This window comes from Thunnus maccoyii, chromosome 7, assembly GCF_910596095.1.
Source record: "Thunnus maccoyii chromosome 7, fThuMac1.1, whole genome shotgun sequence".
Lineage (NCBI taxonomy): Eukaryota > Metazoa > Chordata > Actinopteri > Scombriformes > Scombridae > Thunnus > Thunnus maccoyii.
The window spans coordinates 11,788,097-11,807,181 of NC_056539.1; the positions used below are offsets into that span (position 1 = coordinate 11,788,097).

Here is a 19,085-nt window from a genome sequence, read left to right on the forward strand (position 1 = left end):
GGTGACTGGATGTCCGCAGTTTAAAACCAACCAACTGCCTCACAGCCGGCTGGCCAGCCTGATTTATTATTAGCTTCATCAGAAATTCCATCAAAGTCCAATGAAATGTAATGAGTGGAAATTACACAGCGAAATGAGGATTATTGTAAAAGTGATGATCCAAAGCACCTTACCGCCTCATGGAAATATTATTTAGAGGGGTTTAATAATGGTCAGTATGTCAAGGAGGAGATAAATGAGTACTGTGTTGAAAAGTGTATAGTGTGTGCTATGAAAAGGTCGGTTGTGGATTATTTGAGAATGTTGTCAAAGTTGTGATAAAGAGCGAGGAGCAAGACCAACAAGTGAAGATACAAGTGGAGAACCTCAGAAAGGTCAGAAATTGATTTGAAGAAATGAAGAAAATGAAGACAGGCCCCTAATTGGCCAAGCTGTCTGTCATACAGCAAATGATGACACAATGCTGAACAAGTTGGTGCTCAGCATCAAGATAACAGGTAAACCCTCCCACTACTGACATTGATACTACTACCAGGTGTACTAGTTAAGCTACAGAAATATCACAAACACTTCTTGAAAAGAATACTGTTTGTTAATGTGTGAAATCATGTGCAAGCTCTACAACGTAATGTGCTTTCTGACAAGACTTACCACTTGGTTACGTGTGCGGTGGTAGGGCTGGATGATGGGTAAACCCAGCGGTGTCACCCACTCCACAGTGTGACCAGACTTGGAGATGAGCCTGGCGCTCTCTGTCAGCCAATCCTGCAACAGAAGGGGATGCCAGCTGAGGTGAAGTGAGGGCGCACACTGGATTGAAGAGCATACTCAGGAAAAAAAAAATAGCACTTCATCAATCAAGAGAGTGAACACCTGCCTATTTGCTGTGTTTGTGTGTGAATTTAGACAACAGAGCAATCAAGTTCAAATCAGTGAGTTCGGACAGTTGGCTGATGTTCTGCTCGGTGGAGGATTTAATAAATCAGGCTATAAATACAAAGACACCATGTTGCGATTGGACCAACAAATAAAACTTCTCTGTTGATCTATGCATATAAGTCTGTTGCTCTACTTCACAGAGCTGCAAACAATTGTTGCGTACTCGCTGAGGAACAGGTAAGGAGTTGTTGCTTACTCTAAAAATTGCAAGTGCAACAGTGCTGTTTGCATAAGCATCTGGCACAGTTTGTCTCCAAGAACGGAAGCCCTATTTATGTCCCACAAGTGCCTCCTCGCACATACGCACACAAATACAGGCACACAGAGAGCTGTAGGAAAGATAAATATGTCCTAACAACTCGAGGTAGCAGTGTGGCCCAAAGCTGCTCCATTCATCATCACTGTTAGCTCTACATCTATTCCCGGTCACAATGAAATAAAGATAGCATGAAAGCAAAGAAACGGGAGTCAGAGATTAATAGATGGCTGGAGAGATTGACTGGTTAATCCATAGACTGATAAGAAGCAGACAGAGAGGGGAGAGTGAGGAGTGGACAGAGAGTGGGAGCACGGTTTGAAGAGAATGAGAGGCAGTGTTGACGGAATAAATGGGAAAAGTACAGGGAACGTAAGACAGGTCAGGGATGACAGCACTGAGGATTGATCAGCTACCTCTCTCTCCTTCATACTTCAAATCACTGATGCAACATGCGAGAGGATGTGACCTATTTAAAAGCAGCAGGTACGCGCGCACACACACACAGATATACAAGAGCACCGGGTCAGCACCGCGGTATTAGGGAAGGGGGATTTTTCATCTCAGACTGGGTTGTCCCTACACATTCCCCAAAGGATGAACACCAGCAGCGGGTGGTGGTTCTGTTTACTTCCCAGACTCCTCTCTGCCTGCGGAGATAATATACAATCCCCCACCAGGTGCACGTCCTAAATCTATAAATGGAGCCTATGTGATGAATGGGTGCCGTTGCCAGGGTGATAGTGAAGTAAACTAGTCATTAATAGAAAAACAATCACATACTATATGCAATAGTAGGTCAGTAGTAGTAGAAATGGGATTTATTCTATATTGTTCCATCCACCTTCCTATGGAAAAAAAGTTTTAATACCTGCATGAGTGTGTGTAATGTTATGTGAATGTCCGCTTATTTACAACTTGAAAGGAAATAGTGTTTACTGCATGTGGGTATAGATTCTTGGGGGAAAAAAAGAGCGGGAACTCTTATTATGCAATATTTTTACTTAACGTCAACTGTGTTATGCAATTAGTAACAGACCAGTGTGAGTTTATATTGGTGGTAATATGTTAGATGAGATACTTTTGTGTGTGTATTTGACTAGAAGCAGGTGTAATGAACCCACCTGGATCTCTCTGGTCCCTGTAAACATCTCCTTTAAGCCACTGAACACCAGACGCACCAGGTAATGAGATGCATCCCATACATGCTCCTGGAAATACAAGACATGATTATGCTTGTGTATTTATTCACACGGTCACACACGCATTTTTCAACTTGAACAATAAACAGAGTACAAAGTTCTTTTCACTTGTAATTGTTGTTAATTACAAGTATAATTCAAATATAAATGATAGAAGTAGCAGAGGTGAATGAGAGTGGTATATTTCTCATATCATTACAGAGACATGATCTCTTCCTCGCTAGGAGCTGCCTCATCCCCCTACATCCCACCGTAATCAGTCACAATTACACTCCCCCCTAATTTCCCATGTAAACAATTAGGGACATTATGCAGAAGTCATTTAGCGCAATATTCCGGCTGTGAGATGGTAGATACACTGACAGCAGGATCATGCTGATGCCATCTATACAGACAATGAGATTAACTCCAACTACTGTAAGGAAATATATAGCTATTTGACAGATAATAAGCACTACAGAGCTGTAAGAAGATTAAATGTCTCCATTCTCCTGCCATGGTGTCATTCCAAAGGAATGGTGTGTCCATCAGTGAACCAAATCAAGTGCAATTGTTTTGAACTAAAAATAGATTCATAGCGGCTGTGCGCAGGATATCAAATATATCTACTGTTTGATTTCACTCCTGGCCTCACTGATACAACCATGCAATACTTTATTTCACTGCAATATGATTGTAAATAAACTTGGCTAAAATAAACTTCTGTTCTTGCTCCATGCAGCTCACTTGGAAACAGTGTGGTGGGACTTGTAATGTCAAGGTCAAAGTTACTGGAATCCTATTGGGTGCATGATCAAATGTTATGAAATTACATGCAGTCACTGTGCAATAAACGCCTTTATTGCCTTTAGCAGGACAGACCTCAGTAGAGAAGACCTTATCCTTCACTATGAGTCCATCTGGGCTCATTTGTATGTAAGAAATGCCCCATATAGGGGAGATCCTGTACTAAAAGGCCACTCTGTCTTACCACACTGATACCACGCTAAAAATAAAATTTGTATGCAGTGCGAGGAATCCCCACCCCCCCCCACCCACCACCACAACAATCACCCTCCACTGCTACTGTACCTTGGGGAACTCATCAATCTCCTTCAGTCTTTTCTCTATCTGGAGCCGTCCCCCGTAGCGTGTGACCCCGTACACCACAGTCATCACGGTCTGTTTGACCACCTTCCTGCTGATGAAGCCCTCCAGGACCTGAGCGATCTTCAGGCCATTCTCTGCATCCCGCGCTCGGAACTCCTCCACCTGAAACACATGGGCACGTTGCATGTGGGCAGAAATGCTTAACACAGTTTCCGATAACATGATTATTGCCACTTTTACTTATTGTACAATTTATCCTTGCAAGTAAACAAGATTTATTTATCCAGGAAGCTTGCTATTTCACAACCCTGATATAATCTACAGTATCATCAAACAATAACTGCAATGTCCAGAGGTAAAAATATGACAGTGAGATAGTGTCCTGCAGTGAAATGTACTCTGCTTTCTGTCGGCTCACTGACAACACCACAATATACTTTGCAGTTACAGTCGCTGCCCTTGGAAGGCTTTGGCTTGGGACATACTTTTCTTCCTCAGCACACTGTGATTCCTGCCGCCTGTGCAACACAATTAACGTCAAATTGTTTCTCCCTAAAAATAAGTAGATTCACAGCAAACTGGGTCCCTTGATTGCATTTTACGCACACTTGCCCTTTGAGCCTTTGGATATGGATAGTCTATTTTCACTGCACTTTGATGCAAGGTATGAGAGACTAAGCACTATTTAATGCAAGACCTAAACTGACAAACCTAAAATATATTGGCAGTGCTCAGTGTGTCACTCATTATGGGATCTAGTGAGTCATCTGAATATTAACAGCTGAGCACCTACAGTGTGCCTTTGCAAGTGAAGTCAGTCGCGATTTAGTTATGTCGTGCAACTTCAAGTCCTTCAGTTCAAAGAAGGGGAACAAATCAGTGCAAACCAAGAACAGTTCGCTGGTACTGACCTGCTGCGCTACTCCGCTGTACACATCCTGGGGCTCATCACAGGGCATGAGGTTGACTGATGTGGCACCAATAACGTCTCTGCCTAGAGCGGCGTAGTGCTGGAGACCATTACAGGAGCCGTCCTGGAGGAGAGGGGGAGTAGAAGGGAAGGGCAGATTAAAGCAATGATGTGGAGGAGGAGAGAACAGACACAGAGAAAGAATTACAGAGATCAGCACCAAATAGGAGAGGGCACAGGACAAAGAACGATTTAACGATTTAAAGAAAGCAGAGGTGAAACACAACAAAGTGAAGAGAGAAAGATAAAACAGAAAAAAGGATAAAAGGGCAAGATGAATCACAGGAACTCAGTAGATGTGGGAAATTATTTGGTTGAATATCAGTTCATAACAACATATTGCCATGTCCCACAGCCCACAGCCACAGAGTGAATACTACACTTAACATAAGACTATCAAACCATTTCAAAGCATCTTGAATTAATGGCTTCATTCTAAGCAACATCTGGACTGGATTTGGCATCAGATGGAGAGTTTTACACAATTGATTTAAGTTTAACATCTCTAGATCTTAACTCTAAAGGCTCATGCATGCTTTCAGTTTCTTGAAGACAGGTGCGTGGGAGGAATTGCCCACAGGGAAGAGAAGAGAGAATTCCTGCACACTGTCATTTAACTTGTAGTAAACTTTATTAAAGATGCAACGTTTCAGTCCTTAGACCTTCATCAGGTAAAACTGAGGAACAAAGAACATTCCAGACAGATATAGCCAACACCTCTTCAGGTGAGGCCAATCAGGGACCATAAGCTGTCAGGCCTGCAGTCTGTACATATTTAGTCTATTAGAAGGCACCTCCCACCTCAGCTTTAGTGGATAAATCTATAAAGGTGGTCAACATAACCTGTTACTAAAGAGATGTGAAGTTTTTTGGATCTTCACATTACAGACCACATTGTCCCCCAAAGGTCTTAATGATGAGTTTCTACTTAATAAGATGCTGTGAATTCTTATTTTATTGTTACTATATTTATAGATTTGTCCACTAATGATGAATTTTCTTCTATTTCCCAGATAGTGAAGCCCTGTTTGGATGATCTTTGCACATTATCTTCATCATCCCTATGTTTATGTATTTCAATTGTGAGATTAAATGGATTTTTCTATATTCATATGTTTTTCCTGTTGTCTATTTCTACTATTATATGACTGAATGTGGTTATTTAAATTTTGTATTGTGGTAACCTACTGCCTATTTAGAGTTATAATTATGGGATAGCCTAAACAGCGAAAATTATTATAATTATAGTTGTTGTTGTTGTCGTTATTATGATTATTATTATTATCATCATCATCATTATTGTCACTATTGGAAGAGATTATTTTGGGTAAATTGATTTTAATTTTAATTATATTATTCAATGCTTGTATATAAATTCATATATGGAATGTCCATCTTTGATGGTGGGAGGTGTGTTTTAATAGGCTAAATACATTCAGACTGTGGGACTGATTGCCTGACAGCTTATGGTCCCAGACTGGACTCACCCGAGGAGGTGTTGACTACATCTGCCTGGGATGTTCTTTATTCCTCAGTTTAACCTGATGAAGGTCAAAGGACTGAAATGTTGTATCTTTAATTAAGTTTATTGCAAGTAAAAGGACAGTGTGTGGAATTCTCTTTTCTCTTGCCTATAGGTTTAACATTGCCCTAATCTTATACAGAGTGTAATGATTTATGCTATCCACTAGACTGAGCAGTTTAGATGAGATTAAGTGTATCCGGGAACTGGAAATGTCCTGTATTCACCCCGTCAGGCAAGATTAAAAAGCCTAGCATAAACATTGCAGTGCGTTGGCCACATTCCTGTCCAACTTTCAGTTCCACAACAATCTCATTTCAAATGTGGACTCGGACTCCTTTGACTCCCTCTGGCTGTTTAGATTCCTTACTTTACTTTATTCATCAGGGACAGTACACATTAATTAACATCAATATGATTTAAATGTGCCAGTGTTATCCTGAAGGGAAATTTTCATTTCTAGTCACTAAGTAGGTTGAATTTCAAAGATGCACTTAGTGAAAACCTTGGAGCTATTGTCCTTAAAAACAGCAGGGGGAAGAGGTGCTACATTCACTGCTATATGCTCTCACATTGTACTATGTATTTTTGTCTTTTTCTTTTAAAAATATGAGAGAAAATCCATATTTGAAGACTGGAATCAGGCAAATTATTTCCACTTGCACTTTTATTGGTGCAGGTACAACTAACAATCATTCAAAGGATTGATATAAAATGTACATCCTTAAAAAAGTAAAATAAATGAGAGCCATGTACTCAAGTGCTAATAAAAACTACAATATAATATGGTTATTACCCTGTTGCTTTACTCTGAACAACTATACCAAACACAGATTATACTTTAACCTGCAAAAAACTGGATACCAGACATAAAGCGGCACAGTGAGTGGGTTAGATTCTAAAGTAAATATGTCTCCAGCAGCAACACTATTGCAGACAATTTGTCTGTTGCTTTGGTTTGTGTAAGAGAGGGCAGGGGTTTAAATACTCAGTAAAGGACAGCTAAAGCTATGGCCTTGTTTCTAAGATTAGTTCTACAGGTTTATGGTATTAAAATGGCCCCAGATGGTCGGGGAGGTCTTGGTTTGTTAACTTTGATGTGCCCTCTAAACCAGAACTATAAAACATGAACGAATGGCATATCTTATTTTTAGCAGGCTATAAACTGGAATTATGATTGGCTGAAGGTGTTTTCAGATTAGTTAATTCCTACATATGCAGACACTCATGCTACAGGCGGAGTTTTCATACAATATTTAAAAAGCATTTTGTCAAATCAATATTATCTCACTGAAAAGGACTGACAGGAAATAATGCTGACAGAGATCAAACATGCATGACATTACAGCCTCTTGGTTCACTATGCAAACCTGTGAACACATTATTCTTTTAATTGTCTTATGGTACCTGGTGAACAGGAAAATGAGAGATGAACTGTGTTGGATCGGGAGATCTCACAGCATCGGCTATCTCCATGCAGCAAGCCAGAGCCTGCCAAGGCTCATCTGCATTCATCCACCACTTCTTACCCTAAGAGAGACAAACACAAGCACATGGCACGTTATTTGGCATACATAAACATGAAAAAAAATCTATTTTTACTCTGTGTTTTGTCAGATATTTGAAAGATATTTGTCACTGATTAAAGTAACCATTCACCTAAGTGAGAGAGAAAGGCGTTATGCCATAATCTGTATATTTCAGAAATTGAGAGTAATAGTTGTTTTTGCATTATTCTATATGTAATCTCATATACTTCAAAACTCAGAAGTTCTAAAAAGAAATGCTATGTAGAACTATGAAGCTATGGTTGAAATGACCAACAAAGATAGACTGACATTTAGAGGGTTGTCAGCAGAGTCCAGTATGTCCTCCATGATAGTGTTGGCATACTCCAGCCTTCCCTGTAGTGAGCTCCTCTTCTTTAACCCTGTCAGATTGACTAAGTGGATCTTTAGCCAGTCTAGGCCCTTCGGACCGAGGGGCTTCCCCTCCGCAAACACGAGGATGGCTCGAGTCACGTCACTTCCCAGGTGATTAAAGTATGGAGGACAGGGGTAGGTACGTCCCCGGAAGTCCATGTTGTGAGGGAACCAGAAGATCTCATCCCTCATGTGGTTGGCGATGGAGAGTTTATAGAGAGCATCCATACGCAAGCTGTGCATCTCACTGCATTTCTTTTTGGCATTGATCACTTCCCTTTTCATGTGGGCCTTCTCACTAGCCGTATAAGTGGGATCTTGGGGGTTAAAGTGAGGTATTTTGGGTGCTTCTGACAGGGGAGGAGGGATGTCTAGTTTCTCACTACCGCGGTCATTGAAGATAGAGATAATAATATCCAGTAAGGGTTTGTTGATCCTCCAGGCGCAGTTACCCAGCTGGTTAAGAGAGTCTAAGACTGCATGGAGGTTCTGGCATTTGTCCAATAACACCTCATGTTGGGTGGCCCCATCCACTGTGCGCATTAGCTTGGCAGGTGTCAGCAGGTAAGCTCCAAACTTCACAGAAGTCCAGGGCACAGGAGGGCACAGCATCGGCATCACATAGGAGTCAAAGGTCAACTTGGTCTCCATGGCCTCCTGCTGCATCTGAATCAGGATAGGGTGGGGCTTGATGAAGCCGACCTGGAGGGTGAAACACAGCATCATGTGCAATCCAATTAGAGGCAGAAAACTTCAAATGAGCAGACACAGAGAAGATTGCCCTGAAAAACAGATGCCGATGTTTCAATTACACCCAAATGAATGACGCTTTATCCACTTATTTCAAAATCAGGTTAAGTTTAACCATGACGTGTGGGGTGAAGAGTGTGGCTAATTTCATTCCTGACTGATTTCAGCGTAATTTTCAAATAAATACCAGTAGCTGAGTCGGAAATGTTTCCTAGCAGTTTAAATCATAACTGATACAGAGAACAATGAACGAGCCCCACACTTACACGTCTCAGTCCAAAACAACTGGGCTAAGTTCATGTTTCCATTGATATCATTCCTCCAAAAACTGGTCAACATTGAATATCAGATCACTAACATTCACAAAAGACTCAGGTAGCCAACTGTAGCTCCATAAACCTCCAAACCAAACAGGATGTTATATCTTCATTTAATTAAAAGTGCTCAGTGAGGAGTCATAATGGTCTGGTGGCCAAGTTCAAATTTGGCTGGGGAACTTTGTTGCATGTCATGCCCCTCTCCTTCTCTCTCTCCCCACAACTCCTGCTGCCTCTTGACTTTATATTATCAATTAAAGGCAAAAATACTCAAAACCTAACTTTAAAGAGTGGTAACTGAAATATTGCTTACACACTAAAGCTTCAACATCAAAGATTATCAGTTTTCTTTATTGAATTATGTAAAACCCTGGCCAGGAGCAGCATAGCAGAGGGATGAATTACATCATGTGAACTCACCTACATTGGTATACACAAGTTTCTCCCAAGCTGTGGCTTTGATGTGCAAGAATTATTGTGTTGCAAGTTCTAACTCGACACACATAGAGGACATGGGGCAGAGCATAAAGACCATCTTAAGGGAGAAATACAGTAACCTGACAGAAACATAAAACACCTCAGCATTGCTTGCATGAGTCAGACTGCCACGCTGTGCTGTAAAATCATTAGGATGCTCCCCTGATGGGCTAACCTCCAAACAGAAAAAGAAAGGGGAGGGGGAGGATGAAGAGAAAAGAAAAGAGGGGGGGAAAAAGATATAAAATATTCACAAGACTAAACTTCTGCTATAGCCCATCCCTTGGTCAAAGTGCATCAAGTCCAAAAAGTCCCAAAAAATCCAAAGTTCTTTCTCTCTTTACGCCTTTTTTTGCTTGACACGGTCGCCTCACCTTCCTGTTGGATCCCATGGTAGTAAATCAGCGAGCCAATTAAGGGGACACTAAAAAAAGGGATTAGCCTGGAACCTATTCATCTTTCTCAACTGTTCCCCCTGCCAACTCACAGGGGCGAAATGGTTTTATAATTCACACTCTTTTGGGGCTTCATGCTGGATAGGAGGGTGCTCAAATGTACAAGGTAACAGGCTTTAGAGTGACAGACAGTCTTGTCGAAATTGAAGGTCAGGTGCTTTCAGACATTTTCTTTGTTTCTGCTCCACTATGGTTCTTTCATTATTAATGAAAATGTCAGCTTTATAACCACTTCAACTTCACTGGGTCAATCTCTTAATCGTACTGTTTGTATTTTTCAAAAAAGCCAAAATGAATATGATGACTTGATTTAACTGATAGAGAGTATTCATAATGAACAGCTCACTGTGTTTTATTTTTAATCCTTTTGAATACTACCCACAATGTTACTGCAGTTTCCAGAAGATCCTTTTAACTCTAATCCTTGACCATTTTTTTCTGCATAAATCTCAGTTGAAAGGATCTTTATTGGTCTGGGTTAATGCTTGGGAATCCTGTTACCAGGCAGGTTATCAAAGGTATTTGATATCTGGACCTGAATGGTTTTATTAAGGAGGAAAAAGAACCCAGAGGACCTGTGCTACTGCTCACCCTGTACCCTGTCTTTTTGGCAAGACTGCTTTAGCAGAATCACTACCACCCAGTTAACCATGTACTCCTTGATATCCCTGTGGAATAAGCTGGGCTTTGAAGGATTTGCACATCCACTGTACCTGTCTGGTGCTGCGAAAGGTATACATGTGGTAGAGGATGGGGATGAGCTTCCTGTCATAGGCCGGGTTCAGGATGTCGCTATTAATTTTAAGGCTCTTGACCATTATATCCACCAGCCAAGTGCCCAGCTCCAGAGTTACAATGTATGGCCACTGGCTCTCGCCTCCCTGCAGTGTGGGTCCTGAACACTGCTCTGTTTCTAGCTTACACCACTGCTCCCTGGGAAGGACATCATACACCTGGAGGGAGAGGAACAGAGGTGGGATTTAGACATTTTCCCTCATATCGCAAGAGCATGACATATGATTACAATAAAATCCAAAAAAAAAATAAAGTCCCCTTACAGTAAGCTATAAAGTCTGTACATAGGTTGAAAGGCACAGCAACATCTAAAGACAATTTGTCAAAACAGGCACTTATTTGTGATCCAATCAAAAATAACTTTCCTGTTTCAAAAGACGTGATAAGTACTGTAAAAGCCCAGATGTATTAAAATTCAGCCAAAAACAAGACCCCAATGCAAAAGAAGAAAAGAACAATGAGTAAAAGCATTATTTGTTTCAGAAGAAAGCAATCGTATGCAATCTCATCAGCATGGATCTTCAAAGTAAAAGTTATAAACTATGGTAGTCAACAACACGACATAATTTACTTAGAAAAGACATTCTTTTATTTCTTTAGACTTCGGTTAGTTTCTTTCTTTAGAAAGCTTGGGGTGTGTCAGGAACTTGAGGTTATGTCATTACAACAATATACAAATCAGCTTGACCTGACGTGAGAGGCAGTTTAGTCTAACATTTATTGGTTTAGCTTTCACAACAGAACCATGAAAATGTAAATGTGTATACTGAGAACTCAGACAACTAAGTGAGAAAGTTTGGTGCCATAAAAACAATGGAAAAATGTCATAATAGACATCATTATGAGTACAAAGGCCGTGTAAAAAAAAACATCTCACATAAAACAAACACCATAACTTCTAGTTTAACTAGCTACTGGAGTATAATGAGCTCTTGCTCATTATAATCTTGATGATGTTAGCGTTTTCCCCTCAGTGTACCAGAGCCATCACAACACTAGTGGAACACTGAGTCAGTGAAATTGGCTGTAAAATCCCATCGAGGAAACACAGTCCTTTACTTCACAAAAAAAATGTACAGCATGTCAATGAGCAGAGTACACAAGGTCACTAAGTTTTTTATCTGCTACAAATATTAAACACCCATCAAATGTTAATCAGTGTTTAGATTGCTTATATATTTCACTGCTGATGTTGAGGGCCTGGCAGAATGATTCACAAAATTCACTGTTCAGTTAGATACAGTACATTAATGTTGTGACAACAACATTTAGCTTCAAAAGAGAATAATATTTGAGACTTTAGAGTAAAACAATTGACTCATTCAGTGGGGTTATTAGGCAGCATACGGTATGACACAAAACAAACGCAGTGTTTTGCAAATAAAGCAAACCATATGGTGACAAAGGATATCATTTCAGCTCAACAAATGCACTACTGCTCAACAGAGTTTAAACACAATGAGCTGTGAATTGTTTGATTGTGCACGTCAGAATTGAGAACCATGTATGGTATTTTCACAATTCACATATAACTTGAGCAACAACAATGAACTGCGATGTCCTTAAGTTTGCACCTTTACAGGCCGGGCAGTGTTTGCTGCATTGCACAGTACAACATGCATGTATGTCTTAGCTTTTATACTTCCAATGGTGTTATGTTATTATGTTTTTTTCTAAATCATTATGGAATCCAGCAGTTTACTTAAAAAACATATTAGAGTTTAGAATTGAATACAAATAAGTTAGTGGCGTATTTAGTTTTTACACATTTAAACTTCTACATTTTGATTGTGTATAGCATACACCTGAATCAAAAAACGAATCTGCCTCTCATTTTTTGTTTCAAATTTCACTTGCAAATTTCAACCGTGTTGCACCATAGCGCATGCAAAATAAATGAAAGCACATCTTGTTCAGATAAATTGACACGCGATTCTCTTTTGCAAAAGCAGAAGTACACATAGAGGAAGACGGCTGTGGTGTGATGATTTCTTTACCTTGGTATCTTTGGCCAGCAGGTCTGTGTAAGCGTTGTAAATGTTGCCCAACTTGTCCACCGTCTGATTTTTGTGCTTCTGGCGCACAGAGTACTTGGTGTACACCCTGTTGCCAAGATCCCTGGCTAAAATCTTCAGTGACTCTCCACTGGGAGGCAAATTGGCAACACTCTGGACAAGAGTCGGACACAGTTCAAAAGGTCAAACAGATGCAAAGATTTGTGACACTCACACATCAGGCTTTTGTCAGATCTGGTTAAGTTTAATGAAAAAGCAATCCTTCAGTCACAGGGGAAATCAAAGTGAAGGTGGTCTTTTCAGAATTGAAGCCGTAAAACCTGTGTATTTGTCTGTGCTGGAAGCAAACAAATCTGATCAAAGCATGCTCCCCTTTGCTGCCAAAGATAAAGCCTGATGCTTTTCCAGCTGTTGTCACTGTCAGTTGCTTGATTTGTGTTTTGTGGTTTCCCAGATTGGTTGGGTCGTATTATGTAACAGCAATGTCGAGAAAACAGAGGAGAGATAACCGTGATATCACTACACATCTTTATTTTAATGTTGTAGTAAAATAAAGCTGTCGTCAATCAAATGCTCTTGACTCAAAAGATTGATAAGACTGTGTTTAATCTTAGCTGTCTGGCATTTCATTGAGCGGTAGGCTGGGCTTGGTGGGTTGTATTACCTGTATCATGATGTCCACATACTCTCTATCCTTCAGCAGACAGAGGTAGGGATAAAGGTTAAGCCTGTAGTCCTTGCTGTTGGTCTTAGCCAGGATCATCTTGCTCTCCCTCAGAGCTTGGAGGAGGATCTTCTGCCAGTGTGCCCGCTGCTCTGCCAGCAGCTCCCTCTAAACGGACAACACAACTGTAAGTCATCCATCTCATGTCGGTAACTGACTGCAGGAAACCCATAGAGGACGGGATAAATAAAATTACCAATTCTGCAGCAGTCCTTGTTTGTCACATAGAGCATGAACCAAATGGAAAGTCATTATAAATTGTGAAGCAGTAGATGGGGCCATCTCTCATTGGACACAAGTCATTGTGCAACATGACTGTGCATTCTATTTGATGGTTAGGCTTGTTTGTCTGATGCCTCCAGATGAGAAAGAGTGAGAAAACAGACTGTCCTTCTTAAGAGGAACACAACTGGGCTACAGACTTATTCATCTAAGACTTAAAAGAGAAGGAAAAATCTATTTTATTGTTCTCACACAGAGTCTTGGCCCAGTAGAAGGGACTGCAGTCAGGATATAAACAATTTACCAATGAACAATCATCATTTGTCAATCACATTCCAGCTGATTTGAGGTTAGAGGAATAGTTACACAGTTGGGAAATACACTTATTTGCTTTCTAATGCTAACTCTAATTATGAAGATAGAGCCAGCAGGTGGCTATCTTAGCTTAGCATAAAGACTGGAAGTGAAGGAAACAGCTAACCAGGCTCGACAAGTTGTATTTTTTGCAATGAGTTACAAGCTCCAAGCCAAGATAGATGTTTCCCCAAGTCTCAATGCTAAACTAAGCTAATTACCTGTTCAGACATGAGAGTGGTAAGGATCTTCTTATCTAACTTTCTGCAAGAAAGCAAATCACCATATTTCCCAAAATGTCAATGTCTCACAATGTAGTGCATATTTTGTGTTTTGAATGAGGGAGAAAAACTGTTCTTTAAGTCTGCAGTCAGGACAAGTATCGGCTTTATCATTGCCTGCTGTTTCTGGTGCTTTATGATAGATTTTGCGTTTCATAATTAACATAAAACACTTATTAGGAAAATGTGCATCTCTAGCTGCTGGGTGGTAAGCAGGTTTGTTGGTGTCTCTGTGGAGGTATTGTGCCACCCATGCACATCTGGGTATGTATGCGTTAATGTTCACTCTTCTGCTAAAAAGTTTCACCGAGTCTGACTGAAGAAGAGACACAGCCTGGATTGTGGATGGAGTGGTGACTCTGCGTTTTCTCAAGAGGCCTCCATTACAATACATTATTATTCTGCCCTGCCTGTCTGTAAATGCTTCCTGACCACCAGGGACTTTCAGCCTGCTCGCTTCCCACGTAGCCCATCTGCAGAGGCAGACGAGCCAGGCTGGACTGTAAATGCCAGAGTTGGAAAGAAGGCACACCACAGGAATATAATGTCTCCTCCTCTAACCAGAGAAAAGAGAAACTTTACTCAAAAGAGACAAGGGGTACACTTAAATATAAAACATACTTTAAATGTCAATAAATCATTGAGATTAGATGATTAGATGTTATGCACGCTCAACAATCTGCATCTTACATTGTGTGCCAGCAGTTGGAAGCAACATGGTTTATGGGAAATTTTGCATTTTTTTCTTAAAAATATTAGCTTTGGCAACAGTACAAATGTAGACTGGGTGCCAGTTACAGTACCAGTCAAAAGTTTGGAAAAGCTTTCCCATTCTCTTGAATTAGAGTGTGTCTATTATTTTTTACTTCCTGATATAACAGGTCTATGAAGGAGGGCATTTGGTAGTTTCTAGTGAGATTTGTGAAAAATTAATTAATTTATATATTACTAGTATACAGTACAACCATTATCAACAACTATTATCAACAACAGAGTCTTCTCCATTTTGTAAAAATGTTTTGAGAAGTTTCAGCATCATAGAACAACAAATCCACAGTATGTATTATGATGAAGATGAAGAAGGGCAACAGGTGGGTTTGTTTACCATTTTGGCCATGTTTTCAGTGACAGGCTTGGCAGCCTCCACAGAGTCGATGGTGACGGTGCAGGCCTGCTCCATGCTGAGCTGTTGTTTGAAACGCTCCTGGAGCTCCTCCTGAGTAAAGTCCAGTTTGGGGTACTCGTGGTCTGCCCTCTAAAACACACACACACACACACACACACACACACACACACACACACACACACACACACACACACACACACAAGACAACAGACAGACAAAGACTCTGAGGTTAACCTCTCAGAAAGCAAAATTTGCAGACTTTAACTTCTAACCTATCCTTTATTTTAAGCACCTCTAACCTAAATGTGACCATTTGATTTTTGGAAGTTGTTTGTACACAACACTGGGTATAAGCATTGCCTGACAAGATCAATTCATGCCACATAGTTAAGAGACTTCTCAGGCCAGGAGTGAATCATAAACCCATCTCATTCTGCTGCCAAGAGAGTGCTAATCTGAGCTTCAATCTCACAATCATCAGCTTAGTATTGCTAGAAAACAAACAGAGATCATTACTCTCTGAAAAAACTCTTAAAAAGATGTAGAAACATGGTGAGTGCTTTATCAGACAGTAGTTAACCAACTGGTTTATTTTCAAGATTCAACTGAGCAGACCTTCAGCCTGGATGGTGAGGTCAGATGGCTGTTGGTTTCATCACTGATGTTCATAGCAGCAAATATACTACATTGTGCCTGGACATGAGTGTCAAACACCTAGAAGTAGTTAATATTTGCATGATGGAAAATAAATTCAGCAAACATGTTGGTCTACATAAGCTAAAACTGAGCAGAAATGCCCAGAACTTAAATTACCATGTGTATCTATTTAGGTTTATTAAATGAACCCCTTACAATTTAAACACCTTGCTAGCAGACCCCTGATAGGCTGCTGCTTACATCTAACCAAAACAAAGCGGTTTACACTGACTGCGTTACCTACAATGCAACTGACTTGACAGACATTAGCAAACCTCTTGCTACAGTAACAGAAATAAATGTAAAGTCAGCTGCTGGCTTAAGGGGGAGTGAGCTGGTCAGGGGGGAAAACACCATAGGATAAAATCAGTACACACTGTGGAAAAGTTGTAGTCACGAGTAGATGTAGTACAGCTGTATGAACTTTAACTAGCTCACTGCAGACAACAGACTGCAGAGAGATAAATCAGGCCTCAGAGAGACCTAGCATGGACAGTTAAAGGCGGCATGGAACATCAACTGCTCACTATAACAGCTCTTGTACAATATTAAAATTTCAGAACAATAAATGGGCTAAGAAGCGAACAACTCATTATCGGCAGACAGGGGTGAAATCAATAGATAGCTGGTGAAAAATGTGCTGGTGTGATGGTTTTGAAAGTACCAACTTGCAGCTTCTGGTGTACAAGAGACAGCAAAAAAAAAAAACAACAACTCTACAGAAGAGTACAGATGTGTAATCTTATTTGAATACCTATAAAACTGAATGAATTAAAATTGCTAAACCTATAGCAATGTTTTTCTTCTTCTCCCTACTCTGCCATGCTCAAAGTCCTTTCAATAGGTATATTAGCAAGGTCTGGACAGCAGAGTAAGGAGTTTACAAACTAGTCTTAGTATAGCTCTTAAGCAATATCAAAATATTGTGATAAAAAAGGCATGTTCCAAAATGAAAAAATAATCAAATGAGAGAATACCATACAATCTCCGATGACAAGTTGAAACTAGATCAAACTGCATTTTGTACAATCTACATCTTATCAAAATTCCATTTCACACTAACAAACAATATTCTAATTAGACTGTGTTTCTGCTGCTAACACTGATTTAAAATCCTCCAGAGACCATCCAGGCTGCTACTCTGTCATCCGGAGGACCAGTTATTTGGACAGCCTTCCAGTTATTAAGCCAACCCGCCAAAAAGTCACAGCCATAGTCACATAACCAGCTGACCAGTTAGTCAACCTAACAAATGCAATCGGAGGCAAAAGTAATGAAGCAATCAATTTTGACCTGATTTACATTCACTAAGTGGCATACTTCCACACTCTTATGATAAAAATACATGACCTACTGATTGCTACCATCACACACACACACCAGGCCAATAATATAATAACGAGGACCAAAAATATGTCATTCAGATGAAGACCAAAGTGAATAAGGTGCAAGGATTGAGGTTAAAAATACTGCAATTGTACAAAAAGCTGTTAATGAATCATGTGAGATTCAGGAGGGGAAGGGAGGTGGGAAAAGGGAGGAGAGGTGAGAGGAGGAGAGGCAAGGAAAGCGGAGGACCCATTAGAAAGCAGAGTTGACTCACTATAAATAGGCCAGTGCTTGTCTGGCTGTGAAGGGGTGACAATCAAATCTTTCGTAGTCACGCTGGAGCCTTCTGACAGCTTTTTCCAGCTCTCTGGTGCTTTGACTCGCAAAATACACATAAGGATCAGCCTTAAAAATAACTCTTATCTTTATCACTTTTTAACATAAGGCCCCACTAAGTTTGTTAATGAATCATTGTGACTAATTTCATTGCTTTTAGACTGAAAACACATTCTTTATGAGATCCATGTATGGCAAAGATGCTTTATGATACATCATATCATTTTAAAGTAACAAAGTGGTGCAGAAAAGCATGTAACAGTCACTATAACATACAGTGAATTTATTTTCAGATCATTTTAAGCATGAAGACCAGCAGCCCAAACTAACAACATTATCGCTACGATTTTGGAGGAACAGATGATAATTTTATTTTCTACAGACACAAGAGAGACCGGCCCCCTGATTATAATGAATCTGGGATAATACTTCACAATAAAGAATTCAAGTTTCAAGTATGTAGTCCAACACCTTACAAGTGTTTTTAATAGTTATGAACCCTGAACCATTAATCTCTGAATGCTCCATAATTAACTTTGGCATACCACAAGGATAACTGCCAGGTCCACTAGTATTTCTCTGCTAATTATACATCCATTCCTCTTCCTAATTTGCACTGATATGTTGATGATATTCAAGTATATACACATCATATAGTAATTGAGACAATATACTGTATATGAATATCGAGGAACATTTGCAAAATCAAGTCATATTAAATTAATATCCATCATATATATCTTACCTTATAAAATACAATAAACTCATTTTCTGAGAGATTTATCTCAATTTAGTCAACACAGCTGTAATAACTGAATATCTGTATATAGTACTGTTCTATTTTAATATTTATTGACTAACTTCCAAGTAAGTAACCTATGAGGTACCAGTCAAATACCTGTGTGTAGTAGTCCTGAACCAATGAAGAAGAGCTCTGGTTTGTGGTCAGGTTGAGGCTGGGCTGGTAGTCTGGCTGGACGGTGTGTATGGCCTTCAGCACCATGTCTCTCTCATCTTGCCGGAACACACACTGGCTGAAGAGATTATCCAAAGACAGGCTATCCTCCTCCATCTGCATCAGGCACCTGGATATACAGGGACATACAAGGTTCCAGGTTTTTACTGTCAGTTTTTGCCTATATTATATGTATATCTGGAGTTTTTATGAAAAAACCAAGACCACTTTTATTTGTCCAGTTGCTGAGATTACTGGCTTTCATATTTCACTTATTGGAGCAAACACATCTCAAAGATGCATCTGGTTAATACTGAAAAACACTGAAAATTAATAAATTATTGTGATGGGCC

At 40.0% G+C, this 19,085-nt stretch overlaps 1 protein-coding gene across 1 annotated transcript in view; it reads right to left on the reverse strand.

The window, feature by feature from the left end:
* The window catches only part of polrmt (polymerase (RNA) mitochondrial (DNA directed)), a 50,179-nt gene that overhangs the window by 20,143 nt on the left and 10,951 nt on the right, over positions 1 to 19,085 (reverse strand). The window contains exons 5-15 of the mRNA XM_042417173.1: positions 18,676 to 18,862; positions 15,396 to 15,545; positions 13,374 to 13,541; positions 12,692 to 12,862; positions 10,613 to 10,852; positions 7,817 to 8,602; positions 7,386 to 7,508; positions 4,398 to 4,520; positions 3,469 to 3,648; positions 2,320 to 2,406; positions 652 to 765 (exon numbers count right to left, since the gene is read on the reverse strand). Coding sequence (XP_042273107.1) covers positions 652 to 765; positions 2,320 to 2,406; positions 3,469 to 3,648; positions 4,398 to 4,520; positions 7,386 to 7,508; positions 7,817 to 8,602; positions 10,613 to 10,852; positions 12,692 to 12,862; positions 13,374 to 13,541; positions 15,396 to 15,545; positions 18,676 to 18,862 — 2,329 coding nt within the window. The remainder of the gene's footprint in view (positions 1 to 651; positions 766 to 2,319; positions 2,407 to 3,468; positions 3,649 to 4,397; positions 4,521 to 7,385; positions 7,509 to 7,816; positions 8,603 to 10,612; positions 10,853 to 12,691; positions 12,863 to 13,373; positions 13,542 to 15,395; positions 15,546 to 18,675; positions 18,863 to 19,085) is intronic.